Source organism: Vulpes lagopus, chromosome 15, assembly GCF_018345385.1.
Source record: "Vulpes lagopus strain Blue_001 chromosome 15, ASM1834538v1, whole genome shotgun sequence".
Taxonomy (NCBI): Eukaryota; Metazoa; Chordata; class Mammalia; order Carnivora; family Canidae; genus Vulpes; species Vulpes lagopus.
The window spans coordinates 38,353,833-38,374,682 of NC_054838.1; the positions used below are offsets into that span (position 1 = coordinate 38,353,833).

General features: G+C 39.1%; 1 protein-coding gene across 2 annotated transcripts in view; it reads right to left on the reverse strand.

Moving 5' to 3' along the window:
• Positions 1-20,850, reverse strand: part of GRM5 (glutamate metabotropic receptor 5) — a 514,508-nt gene that overhangs the window by 96,336 nt on the left and 397,322 nt on the right. For both annotated transcript variants that reach the window (XM_041729572.1, XM_041729571.1), the window contains exon 5: positions 7,161-7,407. In XM_041729572.1, the coding sequence (XP_041585506.1) occupies positions 7,161-7,407 (247 nt within the window). The remainder of the gene's footprint in view (positions 1-7,160; positions 7,408-20,850) is intronic.

Below are 20,850 nucleotides of genomic sequence, written 5' to 3' on the forward strand. Positions count from 1 at the left end.
TATATTCCAATATATAGTAGAATATCAGTCAGTGATAAAAATGAATGAAATCTTGCCATTTGCAATGACGTGAATGGAGCTGGAATGTATTATGCTAATCAAAATAAATCAGTCAGAGAAAGACAAATACTACATGATTTCACTCAAATGTGGAATTTAAGAAACAAAACAAACTAGCAAAGGGAAAAAAGGGGAGAGGAGAGATAAATCAAGAAATAGATTCTAAGTTACAGAGAAAAAACCGATAGTTACTCAAAATTGTTACTGCAAATAAAACACTTTAGGGTAATCCTTAAGCTACTGAACAGCTAACAAAATTTAAGAATCAATTAACATTCTGAAAAAGACACTACCACAAAAAATGAAATTTTGATTTATAGAGAACAAACTGATGGTTAGAGGGGAGGAGGGTGGAGGAATGGGTAAAATAAGTGATGGGGATTAAGGAGGGCACTTGTGATGAGCACCAGGTGATGTAGGGAAGTGTTGAATCACTATATTGTACACCTGAAGCTAATATAACATGGTATGTTAACTAACTGGAATTAAAATAAACAAAGCAAGTCTGAAAATAGATGGCTTCTAAAGCACCTCGTGCAATGTAAAAATCCTGGAAGATGCTAATACCTTGTGAGTTCTCAGCCTATATTAGCTATTGTTCTCATTTTGAGTATGGGGATAGATGTAAAGAGGGAAAATTAATGTACTTACTTACAAGATTTTTCTTATGTGCAAGAACATTTCCAGAGAAGCATTTCTGAAATAATTTTCCAATGTTAGGACAGTGGATGAACAATACCAGTCACTTTATCAGCTCCTGTAGACATAACTGTGGGTATATCTTAGGTGCACAATGTCTTCACATAGCACCCTATGCTTTTACCTCCTAGGACTTAGACAGTTGGCTCGTGGGTTCTTATAAATACCCTCTCCATTCTTCCATGCTCAGCATAGTTATCTGCAAATTGACATGGATGGACAACTTTCTAGCATTCGGGTTCCAGTGACCAGCTTACCATATGCAGACCAATGCTCAGGAAGGAAATGTTAGGAATCAATTTGACCTCAGTCTGTTTCGATTGACACTGTAAAATGATACCATTCTGTTTTTACTCCCAATCACAGTATTTTTACGGTACTGTCTTTTTCAGAATGTTAGTTCATTCTTAAATTTTGTTAGCTGTTCAGTAGCTTAAGGATCATCCCACAGTATTTTATTTGCAGTAAGTAACAATTTTGAGTAATTGCTTAAAGTCCACTTCTAAACCCAAAGTACTAATCTGCAGGATACTGTCACAGCTATCCAATGGCTTCTATGCATACAATGAGTTGAGATATTCGAAAACAGAGCCTTTAAGGCTAAAAAAAAGAAACTCATTTATTATGTCATTGAGTATTTCAAGTATATAGGCTTTGGAGACTTAAAAAGTACTCTGTGTGAGCAAATAAAGACTCTGAGCAAATAAGCTTTGAACATTCTAGGCTGGGAAAAAGAAAGAATTATAGGTATCAGGAAGTTTTCTTTCTTTGCTGCTGCTGATTTGAAGAGCTATGAGGGTTTCATTGCTCACTCCAAATGAGTCCTCAACCCATTTCTACTCATATTTAACTTTGATAAGGTCTCCATACTGTGAGTTTTACAGATAATGGGACCGCAGTTTGGTGAGGTTATTGAGTAATGCCAGATTGCAGAGTATGCAAGTGGCAGAGCAAACCTAAACTCAGCCTTTAGACTTCCAGTTCACTGTTCTCCATTAGACTGCTCCATATCTATTTGATAGAGCGGAGAATCAACTTTCCTTGCTCCTCGATTGCATTAATCTGTTCTATGTAGGAGAAATGGTAAAACGTGAAGAGATTCAGTTTTTGAAAAATAAATATGAAAATTCTATAGAATGGAAAATGTCATATTTGGCAGCGAAGTGATTTCAGGAAAAGTTAAACCTTCATTTTTGGTTCAGAACTGTCAACCTGTTTTAACTACGTTAGAGATAATGAATCCTCCTCATGGAATTAGCTTGTAGATTTCTGGTAATTATTTATCTACAAGACAAATGCAGAGATATTATCACTAGTATCGTTGTCGGTGAAAATAGAACATTGCTGTAAAAATCTTTGGTAGCCACACATTAGAAAAAGAGTTAAAAATAATTCTCCATTAAAAAAGAAAAAAAAAAGGTTTGGGATGCCTGCGTGGCTCAGCGGTTGGGTGTCTGCCTTCAGCTCACAGCGTGATCCTGGAGTCTGGGGATCGAGTCCCATGTTGGGCTTCCTGCATGGAGCCTGCTTCTGCCTCTGCCTTTGTCTCTGCCTCTCTCTCTCTCTCTCTCTCTCTCTCTCTCTCTCTCATGAATAAATAAAGTCTTTTTTTTTTTTAAAGGTTTTTCCCCTCGTTTGGCAATTGGTATGAATTCTTTCCATTTTCAGAGATAGGATATAGACTTCATTCTCTGTCAAAAGTGAGTGTTTGAAAAGTATTCTTAGTTAGATTTTGGGTAAGAATTAAAACACATGATGGCTCCCTACAATTGTTTTCCATTATTTAATTCCCTCCCTTTCTCACTGTCTTGCTCTTCTGCTCTCCTTCATCAAGCCTCTTTGTTTCTACATCTTTCTGCTCCTGAAACTTTTTTCTTATTACTGTGTGTGGTATGTATGATCTGTTTTCTGTAATATCTCTCCTTTCTTTCTCCTTTCTCTCTACCTCCCCTCGTCTCTCTTCCTTAACTGGTCATAATTCATAGTCGGAATATACTGAAATTTTTAAAAACTGAATTTCTTTTTTTTAAGATTTAATTTATTTATTCATGAGAGACACAGAAAGAGAAAGAGAGGCAGAGACACAGGCAGAGGGAGAAGCAAGCTCCATGCAGGGAGCCTGATGCGGGACTCGACCCTGGGTCTCTAGGATCAGGCCCTGGACTGAAGGTGGGGCTAAATCGCTGAGCCACCCCGTCTGAACCTAAAAACGAATTTCATATTGCATTCAAAAACAAAATAAAATAGATAAAATGTGTTCTAATACAAAGCAAAAAAAGTTCTATTAAAGCACTAGGTAGAACCTAGAGGTAGGCAGGCTTCTGTTTATCAGAACTAAAGAACTTTTTAAGTGGTAGTAACTCTGAAAATTACAGCAGGCTTCCTTTCTCAGAAGATAGTGAGATTTTCTTTACCCAGGGGGCTGAAGCAACGTTGTCAGGGGAACTGCAACATCTTCAGGTGGAAGGGGCTGTGTAGAATTTTAGATTCAAGTACCAACTAAAATCCTCTCAGTCTATAATTCTAATGCTTAGGTGTGTGGTTTTTAAAAGTTTGATTCTTAAATATGTGACAGACTGTCTGCCATCCAAGAAAACAGACATTTTAAGCAGCAAGCCATGCAACAGAGCAATTACAATGATCTGTGTCTTGGGGGTTGGATTAAAGACCACAAGGTCCCTTTGACCAAGTCCTTTAATGGTAATTAATAATGAAATCCTTTTCCAGGATACACATAGAACCGTTTCATATGTGACAAAGAAAATGGGGAAAAGAAAAGAAAAAAAAAAAAGAAGAGAAAAGAAAACTAAGTTACATTCTCTTCATTTGAATTTAATCACCATGCCTGGGAATTGCATACTGGCCTTGTTCTGTTACTGAGTGTGAGAGTGGGCGCACCTCTTCCTTTCTTTGTGACTCCACTGTGCCCTCCAAGGAAAGTTGGGAAGTTGAAATAAATCATCTCTGGTCCTTCTGTGACATATGCAGAGCCACATATGAAGAACCCTTGTGCAAACCTGCTCAGTATCTTCAAATTTCTAGTGTTCTAACCTGATCTTCTATTTGTCACCTCTGTTTCTGCCCACCCACTCTTCTTTTCTTGTCTTTTGGATTAATCAAGATTTTAAAAGTATCCTTCTATTGGTTTTTTTTTAGCTATTCCTTGTATTAAGGGATTAAATATGCATTCTCTAATTATCCTATTCTACTTAATGTTGTGTCACTTAATGTAAATAAGAAACTTACTGTTGTAGAATTCTATATCCCCTTTCTTTATGACACGTTGCCAAATATTTTTCATTTCCACACTTAGCAATCCCACAATATAATGTTACAATTCTTGCTTTAAACAGCCAGTTGTACTTAGTCTCATGTTTTGATGTTGACTCTCCATGTTTCCTCTGCCCAGTTATGGTCAGTCCCAGGCAGTAGTGAGGCCTCTTCAACCCTATTTCTCAACGGATTCTCTGTGAGGGATCAGAAGATTTTTACTGTAGAGGTACATTCAATATTTTGAGGCTTTGTGAGATGGTCTCGGTGAAACTACTCAACACTGCCAGTGTAGTGTGAAAATAGCCAAAGATAGGACCTAAATGAGTGGGTGTGATTGTGTTCCAATAAAACCTGATTTATGAAAACAGACAGCAGACTCCATTTGGCCTGCAGACCACAGTTTGCTGACCTGTGGTCTATACCATTGGTGGTAAGTAGTCAAGGTCCATATTTCTTATCTGTAATTCTGAAATTCTTAGGGTTCTTAAAATTATATTTTTATAACTCACTTGGCAGCAAACATGACCCAACCTGAACTTATCTAGTGAAAGAACTTGGCCCACACTGTAATGAGGCTATTTATAGTCTATTTATCACACTTTATGTGAATATTTGTATGTTTTACTACAGAAATATTAATATGTTGATTAAAGAGGGCTGCTTCACAGCATGTTGGTGGCATCAGATGACTGTGTTACCTTTTCTAATTTAAAAATTCTGGATTCTGTAATACACTTGGTCCCAAGGATTTTATTAAAGAATTGTGGACTGATAGTTGTCTGATTAGATATGAAGTTTAAAAGAAGTGGTTAAAATGAACTCTCTAACAGCCTACAATTGTGTTTGCTAGAATAAGTTGTTACCTGTCCTTGCTTCCTCAGTTCAGGATCTTCCTCTGGCTTTTTAGGGGACTCCCTAGTCACCCCAGTCTCCTCTGGGGCATTGCCCCTTTTGGAATGTCTTTGACTCAGCAGAACCATAACTTTTACTCCACAGAAATAATAATATAATGCCTACTGATAAATTTCTCAAAAAATAGTGGCTTTTAAACTTTTATTCTGGTTGATTAATTGGCAGATCATTGTATAAGGTTAGGAGTGAAGATTGAATTAGAATCTTGAGTTCTCATGTATTAGACTGTATCTTTGGAAAAGTCACTTAGTCTTTGTAAGCCTCAATTTGTGAGCCTTCAGCTGGAGAAAAGAATGATAACATTTACCTCATAGGATTAAAATGTAGAGGACTTAGCTAAGTGTTTGGCTCAAAATACCTGTTCAATAAATATTAGTTTAGTTATTTTGTAAATAGAACTGGATTAATTGGAAAAATAAAAAGCTGCAAACCACCTTCCTGAATCTGGTTCATGCCCTTAGAAGCCAATTCACATTATTTATTAATGGCATACTGTAACACCCAACCTTTGTTAATATGTGGAAAGTCTCTGAACAATTGTGAATTCTTGGAAATTGTCTGCAAAATTTTATATATATTGTCCTTTAGAGAATATCTATAAATTTCATCTGAGTCTTAAAGAGATTTACGTTCTAAAAAAGATTAAGAACCAATGTTCTAAATGTACCCATTACAGCATATTTGGAGGATTATGAATGAGACAGTGATGTTCTTTCTGATCCATTAAGGTTTCCCATTCGAATAGAGCTGAGAAATTTCTTCACTATCTGTTCTTTGTGGAACTAGCTTGGGTACATGACATGAAAACCCTTTGAATATTCGGAGCTGTAGTCATCAAAGTTTACGAACAAGTCCCAAGCTGATGTCAGTGCTATAGGCATGCTCACAGGAATAATAGATCCATGTGCGGATATCAGGGAGTAAGCCTTGACTTGAGCCTACAAACTGAGCTCATTGGCTGACCTGCCTATGAAGCTTTATGACAGATGTGAAGTTTTCTGTGGCCCTGATAAAATGTTTGTATTCCCTATACCCCATGGGTATACCGAACAGCCAAAAAAGAAGAAAACTATATATGCAAAGTCAGCTTATCTTGGCAATGAGCCTGCTGGGAGCAATATTCAAGTCTCTAGAATAGAATAAATATACAGCTTTCTTCTTGGCTGCATGACTTGGAACTAGCTGTCACTTAGCAGTTCAGCTTGTGACATGGTAACAGCTGCATCAGGGACAAGCTTCAGCTCACCTCAGTAACACGAAAACAAGTTAGAACCAAGGTGGCTGGTGCATGTGTGGGCACATGAGGTGTGAGTCATGGAGAGAGTCATGAAACCTTCTCTTGGCAAGATAGGCTACAAACAGAGTGTAAAGACACCCTCTCCAAGCCTTCATGTCAAGGATAAACTGTTGCTGGAAGAATGCTTCGGGTTTTACAGTGGGAGACCAAAGGACCCTCATTGTGTCCATGTAAGGCAGAGTGAAGAGCCAGCCCCACTACAGCTCAGAATATCATTTTAATGACATTATCCCTCATAGATTAAAAGTCTCCTGTGTAGAGTCACTTAAGAATTTAGAGTATGAGATAGATGTGAATTCTGATAAGTTCTAGGTACCTAATGACTTCCCTGGAGGCTGATCTAAAATTATGAGTAAGTTCATATTTCTCAGGCTCCTCTATCAATAACTAAAGGTGGAGTTTGAGAATAAAAGGCAATTTAGTCCTCAAGAAGGGAGAAAGACCTCCAGCTAAAGGATAATAAAATAAAAGGACTTCTAACTTACTATAGGTAGAGCAAACAATGTAATAGCACCTCAGCCCTATTTCTGAATTACCAGAAATGGAATAGTTCCCATTTCTGAATAATTCTATGACCCAAGAAGAGATCAGAGTGCAGAGAATAACATGGAAAACATACAGAGAAACCACAGAGCTGGTTTTTGGTTTTTCTATTATAACATGAGGCTCCTGTCTCTGAGTGTAGGTCTCTGAAATGTGATGATTCCAAGAGTGTATTTTGGAAGCCAGTACACATATGGATGTGTATGTGGCTACAGAAAATGGGGCTCCCTCTGTCTATCTTTAATCCCTTTGTGATGTCAGAGCTGGCCAAATATGACCAGTAAGCCTAGATAACCACAAAAGAGAGAAATGGGCACATTGGGATCAATAGATGACTGTCCACCTACTATTGTCTAGAAGAGAATTATAACAGTACCTTCCTGGAGAGTCTCCATTCTCATCAAATAGGATCATATCTCCAGAAACCCCAGTAAAATTGGTTTTCATCAGGGAATCCAAAAGTTTCCGTCCATCGATTGGTTTCATTGCATCACAAAGGCCTGCATAGCCTGGACAGAGGGACATCTGCATGTTGTGGAGCCCATAGGCCATGGAATAGATCGCATTGATCACAAATCCCATTTTGGAATCTTGAACGTGATGTGTTCTCAGAGTCAGAGAACCTGTTGAGAAACAAATTAAGGATTAACTATGAGATTGAATTATACTACAGCTCTATCCATGGATTCTGAATAATTGGAGAATTCACAGCAGCAATTTATCAGAGTTAGAATCAGAGTAAATGCAAAGCTACGAGTGCCAGAATAGAATGGCCTCTGATTGCTTTCTATTTCCAGGTTTTACTCCCCCTAAAACCTTGAAGAAAAATCTGAATCCCCAACACTACCAAGATTCACTTCCTCTGTTACCAATCTCTAGAGATAGATGCAGGAGAGCACTATATTTCTGTACCAAAGAATTTATCTTAAGGACAGATTAATCTCCTTAGTACTCAACTATGATAATATACTTCCTTGGTTTAGAAATGCACAACAAATCTCCTGTTGCCAAACTATTAAGTCTTAGCTAAGCAAACTAGATTTTCTACCATCTTGCCTCAACTTACCTGTTAGGACGCACCACTTCCCACCTCAAAGCACATGCTCTCCATAAACTAGCCTACTTGGAAATTCTAAAACATAATCTAACATTTACAGTCTATTAATTAATTAATTGGAGTCTGAGTATACAAAAAGCTGTGTGGTTGATGGTCTAGGGACAAAACAAAGATGAACTGGGCATGGATTCTGCACTTAAGAAGAAATTTGTTCAGTAATAGAAATAAATTATGTAGCTACAGTGAAAGATAGAATGTGATAAACTTGTAACACATATGGAGTTAAAATCTATGGAGGCCCAAAGAGGGAGAGATCTCTTCCAATGGAGGGCTCTTGGGAAAGTTTCATTAAAGAACTAACATTTGGAATGGTTTATTGATTCAACAAATATGGAATGAGTGCCTGTTACTTCTGACTGCTCAGAAGGTGCTGGGAGTGAGGGACCTAATGTTGAATAAGATAAACCTGATTCTTTCCCTAGAGTCTAGAAGGCACAGGAGCATCTAAGCAGATCATTGCAGTGTGGTTTGATAAGTGTGGAGGCAGTACCAAGTCGGGAGGGGCACCAGACCCAGAAGTTCATTGCTGCTGAGAACTATGGCTGAGTGTCAGCTGGATGAGGAGTAGAGGGAAGAGTGTTTAAGGGTTCTTGGCTGAGAGAGAGAGCATGCTCTGTCTGGGAAACGTTAAGAAGGTTGGAATGCCCAGATCATGACATGCGAGATGGGGGAATGGGGAGTGCAAAAGGAGCAGAGGAGACAAGGGCTGCATAAGCTACATGAAGATTGCTGCACTTTATCATAAAGATCATTGGGGGCCTTTGCAGTGTTTAACTAGGAAGGGACGTGATCAGAATTCTGTTTCAGGAAGACCAGTCTGGCTATACTGCAGAGAGAGATTGAAAGGGCTGTAGGAGGGGAGCCAGAAAGACCCATGAAGAGGAGATACAATGATCCCCATGACAGCTGAAAAGGGCTTGGCCTGGGTAGAGGCTATGGTCACGGGCAGCAGTGTCTAGGGGCAGAATCCACTACCAGGCCTGGGGAGTGAAGAATGAGGAGTGAGACATAGAAGGAGAACAGTGGTAAGAAGCTGTAAGGAAGAGCTGAGGTAAAGACAGAGCTTGTCATTGGGGGAAAAGTTTTCTGTAAGAGAGATAAAAATGGATTTTCCAAAGTAGCATCGTTCTTCATGAGTTCTAAACTATTTATTTTTATTCATGAGAGACACATATATAGAGAAAGAGAGGCACAGAGACACAGGCAAAGGGAGAAGCAGGCTCCATGCAGGGAGCCCGACGTGGGACTCAATCTCAGGTCTCCAGGATCAGGCCCTGGGCTGAAGGCGGCGCTAAACTGCTGAGCCACACAGGCTGCCCATAATTGCTAGCCCAAATTTGCTTCCCTGAGCAGAAAGGGAAAGCAGCAGGGCTCATCCTGACATGAGTTTAAGATGGGGAATCCTATTTCCATCTAAGGACTAGACATTGGACCCAGGCTACTTTCCAAACTTTCTTACAACTTTCTTCTCTCCACAGGTTGTCTTTGTACTTCCACATTTCCCACATGCCACTGGAAACTCTGTACTTCCAGGTACTAAGTCATCTTTTACTTGGGGTCACTTTTTACTCCTCTTCCTTCCTATCTTCTCAACTCTTATTTGATCTATCTTTAAAATATATCTAGAGGGGATCCTTGGGTGGCTCAGCGGTTTGCCACCTGCCTTTGGCCCAGGGCACAATCCTGGAGTCCTAGGATCAAGTCCCACGTCAGGCTCCTGGCATGGAGCTTGCTTCTCATTCCTCCTGTGTCTCTGCCTCTTTCTCATTATCATAAATAAATAAATAAATAAATAAATAAATAAATAAATAAATAAATAAAATCTTTAAAAAAATAAAATATATCTAGAATTAAACTATTTCATACTAATCTACTTCCACCAGGTTTAAGATACATCATCTCTTGTCTGGATTACAGACATAGTCTTTTGACTGGTCTTTTTTTTTTTAAGATTTTATTTATTTATTCATGAGGGTCACACAGAGAGAGAGAGGTAGAGACATAAGCAGAGGGAGAAGCAGGCTTCACGCAGGGAGCCCGACGTGGGACTCAATCCTGGGACTCCAGGACCATGCCCTGGGCTGAAGGGGGCACTAAATCGCTGAGCTACCTGGGCTGCCCTGACTGGTCTTTTTTTAACCTTTGCCCACCACCACCTTCCAGCCAATATCCAACACAATAGCTAGAAAATATTCCCTTAAAATGTAAATCAGATGATGACATTCCTCTGATTGAACTTTCCAGTGGCTTCTTTATTACTGAAAGTAAAAGCCACAGTCCTTGCAATGACCTTAAAAGATATACAGGGACTTGACTCACGGTGTTCCATCCCTCATCTTTCTGACTCCATCTCCTAACACTCTGCATTTAAATTATTCCTCTCTAGCCACACTAATCTCCTTCCTAATCCTCAAATATTCAGGGGGTGCCCCTGCCTCCAGACTTGCTGGTCCTTCTACCCAGACTGCTCTGCCACAGAGATCTGTAGAAACTGCTCCCTCCTAGTGCAAGTCTTTGCTCAAATATCATCCTCTCTGTGAGATCTTCTGGGGCATCCTGCCTAAATCTCATCTCTACCCCACCCCCAGACACTCTATCTCCTTTCCCAAAAATATTTGTCTCCTTACCATCTTCTAAAATGCTGTATGTTTGTCTTTTTATTGTCTGTTTCATCTACCCACTAAAATGTAAACTCTGTGAGGCAGGGTGTTTTTTTTTTTTTTTCCTGTTTTGTTTACTACTCAGTGCCTAGGACAGTGCCTAGCACATGTGAGTCCCCAGTAACTATCTGGTGAATAAATTAAAGAATTACCCCTGCTAACTAGATAATCCCTTCTATTTTCTTCCTGACCTTACTAACACTAATTGTCTCAATTTTTAAAGGTATCAAGAACCTTTCTTTCATGAAGACCACCATGACTGCAGATACTAAAATTAATCTTGCTCTTCCAAACTCCCTATCACTTTCTCTGTACCTCTCTTAGGCACCCTGCACACCATGCTGTAGAAATGTAGGCATACTTAGGGAAGGGAGAATTTGAAACACCTATTCCCCCCCACCTCCTACCTTCCTCTAATGACTCCCTGAATGGATATGTGTCACTCACACATCACCTCAGCCTCCCAATCCACAATCAGAGGTCAGCAATAGTTGCTTCTAGGGCTACTAGACAGGCGGTGCTTTGACTTTCATTCTCTTCTTTTTCCTTTTATGAGAAGAGGAGGGTGATGTAGCTATAAATTCTTGCCTTATGTCTTCCTAGCTCTGTGACTTGGGCAAGTTACTTTAATTCTCCAAGATTCAGTTTCATCATCTGTTAAGTGGTGGTAAGTTATACATACCTTGCACGGAACCTGGCACAAAGTAGATGCTTTGTAAATAGTCACTGTACCAAAATGTAAATCATAACGCCCTTTAGCCACCATGTTTTGTGGTCAAGACTTTGGAGAATGAAAGCAAAGCCAAAGGTGTCTCCTGATAGGATGTGCAGTAGAGCTCTCAGGTACTCAGTTTCCTCTTCCCTTCCAGAGGTTTCTTTAGGCCTTGTTGGCAATAGATAGCAACTGGCAAGAAGGCAACATTTGAGCCTTATTCATGTGTAAATAAAATCACAGGACTTAGGGCATGGTTACTGCCCTGTTTGTTGAATTGAATGGGGGCAAGAATGAAAATTTGCATTTTTCTTTGGCACTTTCAAAATAATTTTTACATATATCAGTGATGTGCATCAATAGTGTATCACACTGCATAGAAACTGAGCTGTAGACAGTCTAGGTAGATTTTCCAAGGTTATGCAGATAACATCAAAAGTAGACAAGAATTTCTAACACCAGATTGGTGCCCTTTTTGCAATACTATATCATTTTCACTAGAAATACTCCCTGCACAATATTACTGTATCACCTTTTAAAAATATTCTAATTAAGAGATAAAGTGAGGGGAAAACAGACTGGTCACAAGACTGGATCTTTCCTGGAAAGTGCTATGTTTCTTTTCCCTCAAATAATGCTCATTAGACTGCCCAAAACCTGGGCCCAGGAATATATTAAGGGGCTAACCAAAAGCAAGAGCTCAAGAACCCAAGGACACACTGGTTGTGCACAGTCTATTGTATCATTTATTGTTATTGGGCATCTGGAAACAACTGGCCTGTTTGGGCAGCATTAGGTCTTGTAGTTCCTGGTAAATGTTTCCCCTTGTCATTTGAAATACCAAAGGATTGCATATTCAAAAACAAAGAAACAAGGCCTGCCAGAAGAAAATTAATGTAAATTTAACCTTTGTAATTTCTCCTTAAGTCCTTCTGATGCATGAATTTTTAAAGGAAAACATCTTTTTTTAAAAAAATAACCTATTTTTAAATTTTATTTATTCATGAGAGACAGAGAGGCAGGCTCCATGCAGGGAGCCAGTGCAGGACTTGATCCCGAGACCCTGGGATCATGCTCTGAGCCAAAGGCAGATGCTAAACCACTGAGCCACCCAGGTGTCCTAAAGAGAAACATCTTAATCTGTTTTAGCATTCAGGATGCAACAGAGGGTCAATTAATAGAAATTCAAGTTTAAATTCTGCCGACACCAGTTCATCTAGGTATCAGCCTTTTTCCTCTATTAGAAGCAGCAGCTCAAGGCTGAATTATCACCTTTAGGTAGCTGAGAGAGCACAGGTGAAATGTGTGACAACAAAATAAATACTTGAAAAGTGCTTTAACTTCATGAAACTCAATGAGCTTTAGGAACTCTTTCTACTACAGATGAAGAAATTAAAGAAATCAAGATGCTTATTGATAGCGGGCAAGCCTAGCTTTTTGTGTATGGGATGATGGCAGCTGTATTTAAAAGCAATTAATGCAAGAGATTCAGTATTTGTATGTGTGTGTATGTATGTATGTGTGTGTGTCTGTGTGTGTGAAATTTAGTTAATTAGGGAATTTTTCTGCCTCTTATCTCTTTAGGCCTAGATCTCTGTCTATATCTACCTGTTCCCTAACTCTACACATATGAGAAGGGGGTGAATCTGCAAGATACTTTCCTTTGTGTTAGAGAGGGCACATGGCTACTCTGAGTAGTGGAGCACAGAGGATTAAGAGCACAGATTCTGGAACCAGGCAGCAGGTTAGGATCACAGCTTTGCCTGTTACTTGCTAGCTGTGTCACTTTGGCCTAGGCCATTAACCTCTCTGAACCTGAAAAAAATGGGTTTAGTCATAATGTCTAATAGATTTATACAAGGATTAACTGGGTTTATATTTATAAAGCACTTGATAAAAGGATTTATGTTACTAGTCCCTGATCCAAGTTGCGTTACAAATGATCCGGTTTGTTTCTTCACACTCAAGATATAAAGATCTGGAAGACGTATGTTGCCAAGCAGAGAGGCATTTGCTGGTGCAAATGTGCCTAGCTTTATCTTTGAAGAATGAAAGAAAGGCTGAACAGTGAATAAGGGGAAGACAAGCAGGATATGAGCTAAGGGAGCTAGACAGGAGCTGTACCATATAGGGCTGTGGAGCGTTTCTGTCAGAGAAATATCATGATCTCTGTTTTCTTTTAAAAATTTTACTTTGAGGATGGAAGACTGAACAAGAGTGGGAAAGCCTAGGGAGTATGGAAATAGCTAAGAGACAATGGTGCCTTAGTCTAGGATAGGAGTCAAAGTATATTTTGGAAACAGGGAAAAGTGTGTTAGTCCATTGGATGTGAGCTATTAAAGAAAAAAGAAGAATCAAGGATTAGTTCAGGTTTTCATTTTAAGTAACTAGGTGGATTAGGGCACCATTGAGGTGAAAAATAGGTCGGTGGGGGTGGGGAATCCCAAGTGCTGTTCCACAAATTGAGCAGGGATAAATCAGTGGCCAATGTGACAGACCAGGCAACAGACACTGATGGCTTAGACGAGGGTGACAGCGGAAGAGATGCTGAGCAGTATTCAGATTCAGGACACATTTTAAAAATAGGACTGACATGACCAGCTGGCTGATTGGATGTATCTCATCTATCAGACCCCTTTTTGAATTCCTGGTGCTGCACAATTTTACTACCTGTATAGTGTTTCCTTGCGAGCATATAGTATGATTTTTTATTAGTTCCAGAACTAATGATATATTTAGTAATTATATAATTTCTGGCTTGGATTATTATAGTAGCCTCCTAACAGGTCTTACTGCTTCCCATCTTTCTCTGCGGAATCTACATCTCCCAGTGTTGATAATATAAAGGTCTTTTGAAAGCGCAAAACTGATTTTATTAGTCTCCTTTTAAAACCATTCAGTTAATAACCAAATTATAGCCTAAATACCTTGCCCTGACTTTCAAGGCCTTTCTGTTCTGCCCTTGATTTACCCCTCAATTCTGATCTGTGATACTGTATACACCAGATATTTGGAACTTCATATAGCCACATGACAAACTCTCTCCCTTGTATCTGGGCCTCTGTGCATTTCACTCTATATATCCGGAACATATGTTCCTGCAGATTTTCTACTTATTAATTTGTGTGTGTCTAAGACTCACCTCCATGCAGAAATTGGTCACGACCCTCCTCTAGTTCAGAGTTAAGGTTTTGCTCTGTTCTCCCATGCGCCGATGCTGGCTTTTATCCCACACGGAACACCCTAACACACAAATTGCCTGTTTACGAATATGTCTCTAGTCTATACTTAAGGCTCTGCTTTGTTCTCTTATAGCACTGGTGTGACCTTTGGCCTGTGTCTAGTACACTGTGGACTCCTCAACAACAAAGAATCTGTGTCATTCACACAGGTAGCTCTTGTGCCAAGCACAGCACCTGACACATAGTTGACACTATTAATAGATGTTAAGTACATGAATGAGGCCTGATGAATGACAGGATGTCTCATGGGCTATCACCAAATACTAGGTCCGGTCTCCAGAATGTCAGATCCATTTACTAGAGCAATCATTCCTTTGTAAAAAAGCACTAAACAAAACTAATATTGCCAGTTGACAGTAGGATCTGCCAGGCGGACCAGACAATCCCCTTAAGCAATCTCATGGGCTTTCACCACCTAATAAAACTACATGAGAAAAATTCTAGTCTGGAAAAGATGGACCTCGTGTTTCTCTCACTGAATGCAGCTAAAAGCCCTCGGCAGAATGACTGGAGCAGCTTTCAGAGGATTCTGAAAAGTCAATGGTAACAGGTGGATCGGGGAAGGAAGTCAGAATTTATTTATTTAAAAGATTTCATTTATTTATTTGAGAGAGAGAAAGAGAGAACACAAGTGGAGAGAGGACGAGAGGGAAAGGGAGAAGCAGACTCCCCACTGAGTAGGAAGCCCCCACATGAGGCTCAATCCCAAGACCTTGGGATCAGGACCTGAACCGAAGGCAGATGCTTAACGACTGAGCCACCCAGACAACCCAGGAGGCCAGAATTTAAAAAACCACTGAGACATGCATGAAATTCTTGGATCTTTTCCTGACAGTAAGTATCTCCAGGCTCAGCAACAAAGGGGGCTCCAAATATGGAACTGTGCACCAGTTTGAACACAGGAAGAAAGAGCTCCAAGAAAAGCCCTCTGTTTCTGATCTGAAGAGTGGAAAGGGGCACCTTACAAGTCAGAGAGAGTGGAGGAAATTCTATTTTTGTTTTTTACTTGTTTGTTTTCCTGTGCTGGCCTCCAGGTGGTCCTGCAGAGGTGGTGGTGGCAAAGGCAGCAGTGGCTGGGCAAGCTCCTATACCTCTTAGGGTGGGAGCCTTTCTCTATGACCAAAGGAACTGTGTCCCGAAAGGATGAACAAGTGCTCTTTTCCTGTCTGTGGCCTCTCCCCATGTGACTCCCATGGCAATCCAGCCAAAGGAACAAGAGGTGAAGACAGAGATAGAAACTAAAGCCTTAGATTTCTACTCAACACAACCAGGACAGGATGGGAGAGGCTGGAAAGTATCAGGGAGACTGGAGAGAGGGGAGATAATTGGTGTAGAAAGGTCAGTTTACAAAGCCAGACTGAACTGGCTTTGTAAGGAGTTCAAGGGGGGAGTTTAAGATGGTGATCCTACAAAGTCAAATATGAACCCTTGGGCTTCCCTCTGAATTGTGCAGGCTTAGATTTGACCCTAGTGAGCCAACCAAAATTTTGAGAAGACAGGCCACTCAGTGAGGCACACGAGCAATCAACTCTGAAAGGATGTAGAGGCTTTGAAAACTGGGCTGACTGTAGAACCCTAGCCCACAGAAGGTGGGTTCCGACTTATAGCTTGATGCTAACCAGGCTGATTTCCTGTTTTTTTTTTTCTTAATCAATATTCTCAGAAGGTAACATTATAAATGAAGTGTCCAGATTCAGAAGATGATACGTGGACTATGGGAATTGTTGGTGATCACTTGGGAGAGCTATAAGGGTCCCATCACCTTTTGCTGATTTACATTTTCAAACTCCCTATTCTCTGTTGGTTGACATAGCCTTTCTTTAGCAGTCTTAATAGAATGGAGAGTTCTATTCAATTCCTTTGTTCTTGCTGCATAGGCCCTAGAGAGAAATTCTGGTTCTTAGTTAATTTATTTGATGACTCATTCAGAGATTAATTAAGTTATTGATTAAACAGACACTTATTGAGTCCATGCTATATGTCAGACCCTGTGATGGATGCCAATGATACAAACATGAGTAATAGTATTTTTCTCCCCAGAAACACTAAACATGTAACCTATGAGCTCAGTGATAGAAGTTTATGGAGACCCAAAGAGTTTGAGTTTATTTGGAAAATATTGAGGTCTTGAGCACACATGGTATAACAGCTCATTTTTTTTAGACTTCTTTTCATGTCCACTGAGCAGTAGAGAAGAGAGGGGGCATGTTAATTAGTTGGCATTTTGCTGCATGAAAGAACTGGACTTTATTCAACAGTAGTTACTTTGAGGATTATTTTTTAGGGTCTACTATGGGCCAGCTCAATGCAACCATGAAGATTTGAGCCAACCCAAACTTGCCAGCTACTCTCAGGTTGGATCCACCTCATAGCAGCCTGCAGAGAAGAAATGGAAGCAAGGGAAGAAAGGCGGTTCCCTTTTTACTTCTTTTTTCAAAACTGTATCTCAGGTTTAGAACACTTAACATTCAATCCTTATTTTACTATTGTTTAATCAAATGAGAAGACTCCAAAAGGATTAGCAGAAATTGAAATCCTCCAATCTGTGATTACGATTTAATTCTACAGCATTCAAAACATGTTCTTTAATTCATCTGAGGAATTGAAACATTGAAGCTTAGTAGCTGCTAAACAAAAGGAAATCAGACTGTCTTCACAATGCAGAATCAGAGAAGATTTGACAAAGGACTTTAGAAAGCATCCAGTCTAGAAGGGACAGAAGAACCCCTGGGCTGAATTGGCCTTTAGATATGTTTTGTTTGGCTAAATGCTATTTTGTGGAAATTTTACAGGGGAATCCAGCTTAGCACACTCTCTTGAAAAAGAAAAAAAAAACAGAAAATGTCACATGTTGGCTTCACATTCTTACATGGTAACTGCTAACCTGCTTCCCCCTTCTATATTGTCTCTCTGGTTCCTATACTCCTCTGATCTTGGGAACTCCTAATTCTGTCCAATAATCTCATTTTATTGATGAAGGAATAGGCCAAGGGTGGGGAAAGGAGCTCCTTAAAGTCATAGCTTTGGTTAATGGCAGCTGGGCCCAGACCTCTTGTGCTTAAAATTCTGAACTAGTGCTATTTTCATATGGGAGGCAAAGGAAACCATAATTTATATTTCTTTTCGGCAAACTAACCTATGACCTAGAGTAATGAAAATGGCAACATTTATTTAAAATATTAAAAAAATCTCAAGTCAATTCTTTGTGTGCCTTAAACTGGATACTGAAATACTTTTGGATTGTCCTCATTATTTCTTCTCTCCCCAGTAGGGGAAGAATAGTAAAGGGAAGGAAGATATAAGGTAAGGGATTCAAGTATTTTCTATGAAACAGATTATAAATCTGGTAGATGTAACTTGATAACAAGTTGTAATATTGCACAGAAAGAGAAATAGCAGGGAAAGAAATTCTCCCTAATGTCATTTATTTTCTGAATCTACTCATTCCTTATGCAAATGGCAAATAGATTCCAGTTATACCCATGGCTGACATAATAACTTGTTTTCACTATGACAGAAGGGCAGAGCATCCCCCTAGCCAGAATTAATCTTTTGCCACTGTGTGCTCCCACAGAAATGTGTGTGTACCTCCATTACAACACGTAATACTTTCTGCCATGCATTAGAATTACCTATGTTCTCTTCTGTGCCAAACACAGAGTATGAGCAACATGAATGCTAAAACTATCTTTTGTACATTGTATGCTCCACAGTTCATAATGCTGTGACAGAGTTTAGCCATTTGTTCCTTCATTTAACATTTCAGTGTTCAATGTTGTAAGCAATGGTGGGTCATGTGAATAATGAAGGAATATGAATAGACCTCTTATATGGACCTTAATATACAGTGGGCCAGACAGAGAAATGTATGTTATTATGAAGATGCAGCTAGCTTCTTGGGAGCATAAGTTAAGATTAATAAAATATGGGACAAGTTAAGTGATTGGGGGCTTGGACAGAGATTACTGATATCAGGAAGGAAAGAAATAGTCTATGAAGGGACTGAATTTACTGCTGACATCACATAACTCATTCATACTCTTTCCTAACACTCTACTCTCTGCCTTTTCTGTGCCAGGAAGCCTGGTAACACTGGTACCCCAGAGCTGTATCCATACACCTGCAGAGACACCAATTTCCAATATCTGTCAGGGCTCCGATTTATAACTGCGTCTGAAATTCATGCAGTTGACCCCTAAATGTTCATATTGAAATGCAAATGAACGCAGCAGCTGCAGAAAGAAGACATGTCTTCAGGGAGCTACAGAAATTCAACAGGGATTGTACACTTCTATGTGCAGAACACCAAATTTTAAATTTAAATGATTCACCGTGAACAGCCGGTTGGCAGTCCTCTGATGGATGTGTTATTTCAGACAGTGTATCTCTTTCATTCACATTACAGTATTTTGAGGAACTTCCATATGGTGTATAAATGAAGGAAGACTTCCACAGGGATTTGAAGGCTGGTGGTTATATTATTTAAAAGAGTACATGGCAAAGAGCCATGGCATTACATTCTCTTTACTATACTAAGACCAAACTCCTAGGTCAGAGCTTTTCACTTGGCCCTACCTATTTGTCCATCTTCGTTGCCACCATTCTCTCCCATTTTAACTATATTTCCTAAAGATGTGGCATTCTCATCTCAATCTAATATAGAAGCTTCCAATCACATTTAAAAACACATTTTAGTGATCTCTTTACTGTGAAGCCTTGCTAAGAATTTCTCAGTAGAGGTAAATAATTCCTTTTTCCAGGGCTTCCTCATTTGGAAAACAAGAAAAATAATACTTTCTTGCCAAGTTGTGAGAATTAGAGATAGTACATATAGAACTCATAACCTCATAATAGGTACCAAATACCTGGAAGCTCTTGCTGGTGGTGTTGTATATCTAGTATAGTTTATAGACAAGAGGTCACTAGATTATTCAAAGGTATTTGTAAAATTAGTGCTCCCCATCTTTGAAAATTTGACAATGACTATACTTTTTAATTTGCAAAATGTTCCAGAGTTTATACTTATGAAAGTAAGTGATGCTAAAAATTTAAGTTTCATTAAAAATTTTATGTCTAGTTAAAAATAACAAACATGCTAAATGGAAACCCCATATTCCTATAATAAGCACTATGATTGAAATTAAGTAGAAAATTGAAAAAATGAATACAGTTCAGCATATAAACTTCTGCATATAAGCAAAATGCAGAGTTCACAAATTGTACATGTGGAAGATTAATTATCATGTCTAATACTAGAGATTTGATTAGAATAGAAAATTTGATAGACATTGCATCATTTTTATGAGAAACTATGAAGCTCCCTCTTCTGAGAGTGCCATTTACTGTATCACTATTACTAGCTTCTTCATTATAGATATTGCATTAAAATCACACTAATGCAACCTTCAACTGTGACAATGGTTATTTTCTATAAGCCATTTTATTTCAAGATAATTTCAAAGGTAGGCATTAATGGAGAAGAAATGGGAGAAGAAAGTATCCCACAGATGCTGGATACCAGGTGCTTTGTCTTCATTTACCTCATTTAACCCTCCCAACGACATATGGGCTAAACATTATTTTCTGCCTTTGTTTAGATGAGACAGTTTGGACTATGCCAATAACATAGAGCTAAAATGTAGTAAAGTGGAATTTCAGACTCAGTTCAGTCTGAACTAGAGACCGACCTTTCTGAACCAGTGTCTCCTCTAATTTTATGAACATAAGACAGTCACTTTTGTAAATGCCATTTTTCTTCCCTTGAAAATGAGAATCTCCATCCCTATTATCTTTGGAGAGTTATGACATGAGAAATGAGAGAATATATGTAAAATGTTTCAATCAATAGTAATGAGTAATATTTATTGGGAAATTACAGTATTCTAATCTAGCCATTACGAAAGCCCTGTTGAGTAGACATTACTATTAGCTTCACTTTTTATGCAAGGAAACTGAAGTTCATTTATGTTAAACAACTTTTCTAATGACAGATTGAAAACATCAATGTGTATCATTTGAGAAGGTACAATTCCAGTATGCCAGAAATTAGGAAATTCCTGCCTCAATAATGTGTAATTAGGAAATATCTTTTTTTTAAGATTTTATTTATTTATTCATGAGAAACACACACAGAGAGAGACAGAAAGACAGAGAGACAAAGAGAGAGGCAGAGGGAGAAGCAGGCTCCATGCAGGGAGCCTGATGTGGGACTCAATCCCAGGACTCCAGGATCACACCCTGAGCTGAAGGCAGACACTTATCCACTGAACCACCCAGGCGTCCCTAATTAGGAAATATCTTAACAAGAAATATATTCCAAACTATATTACTATATG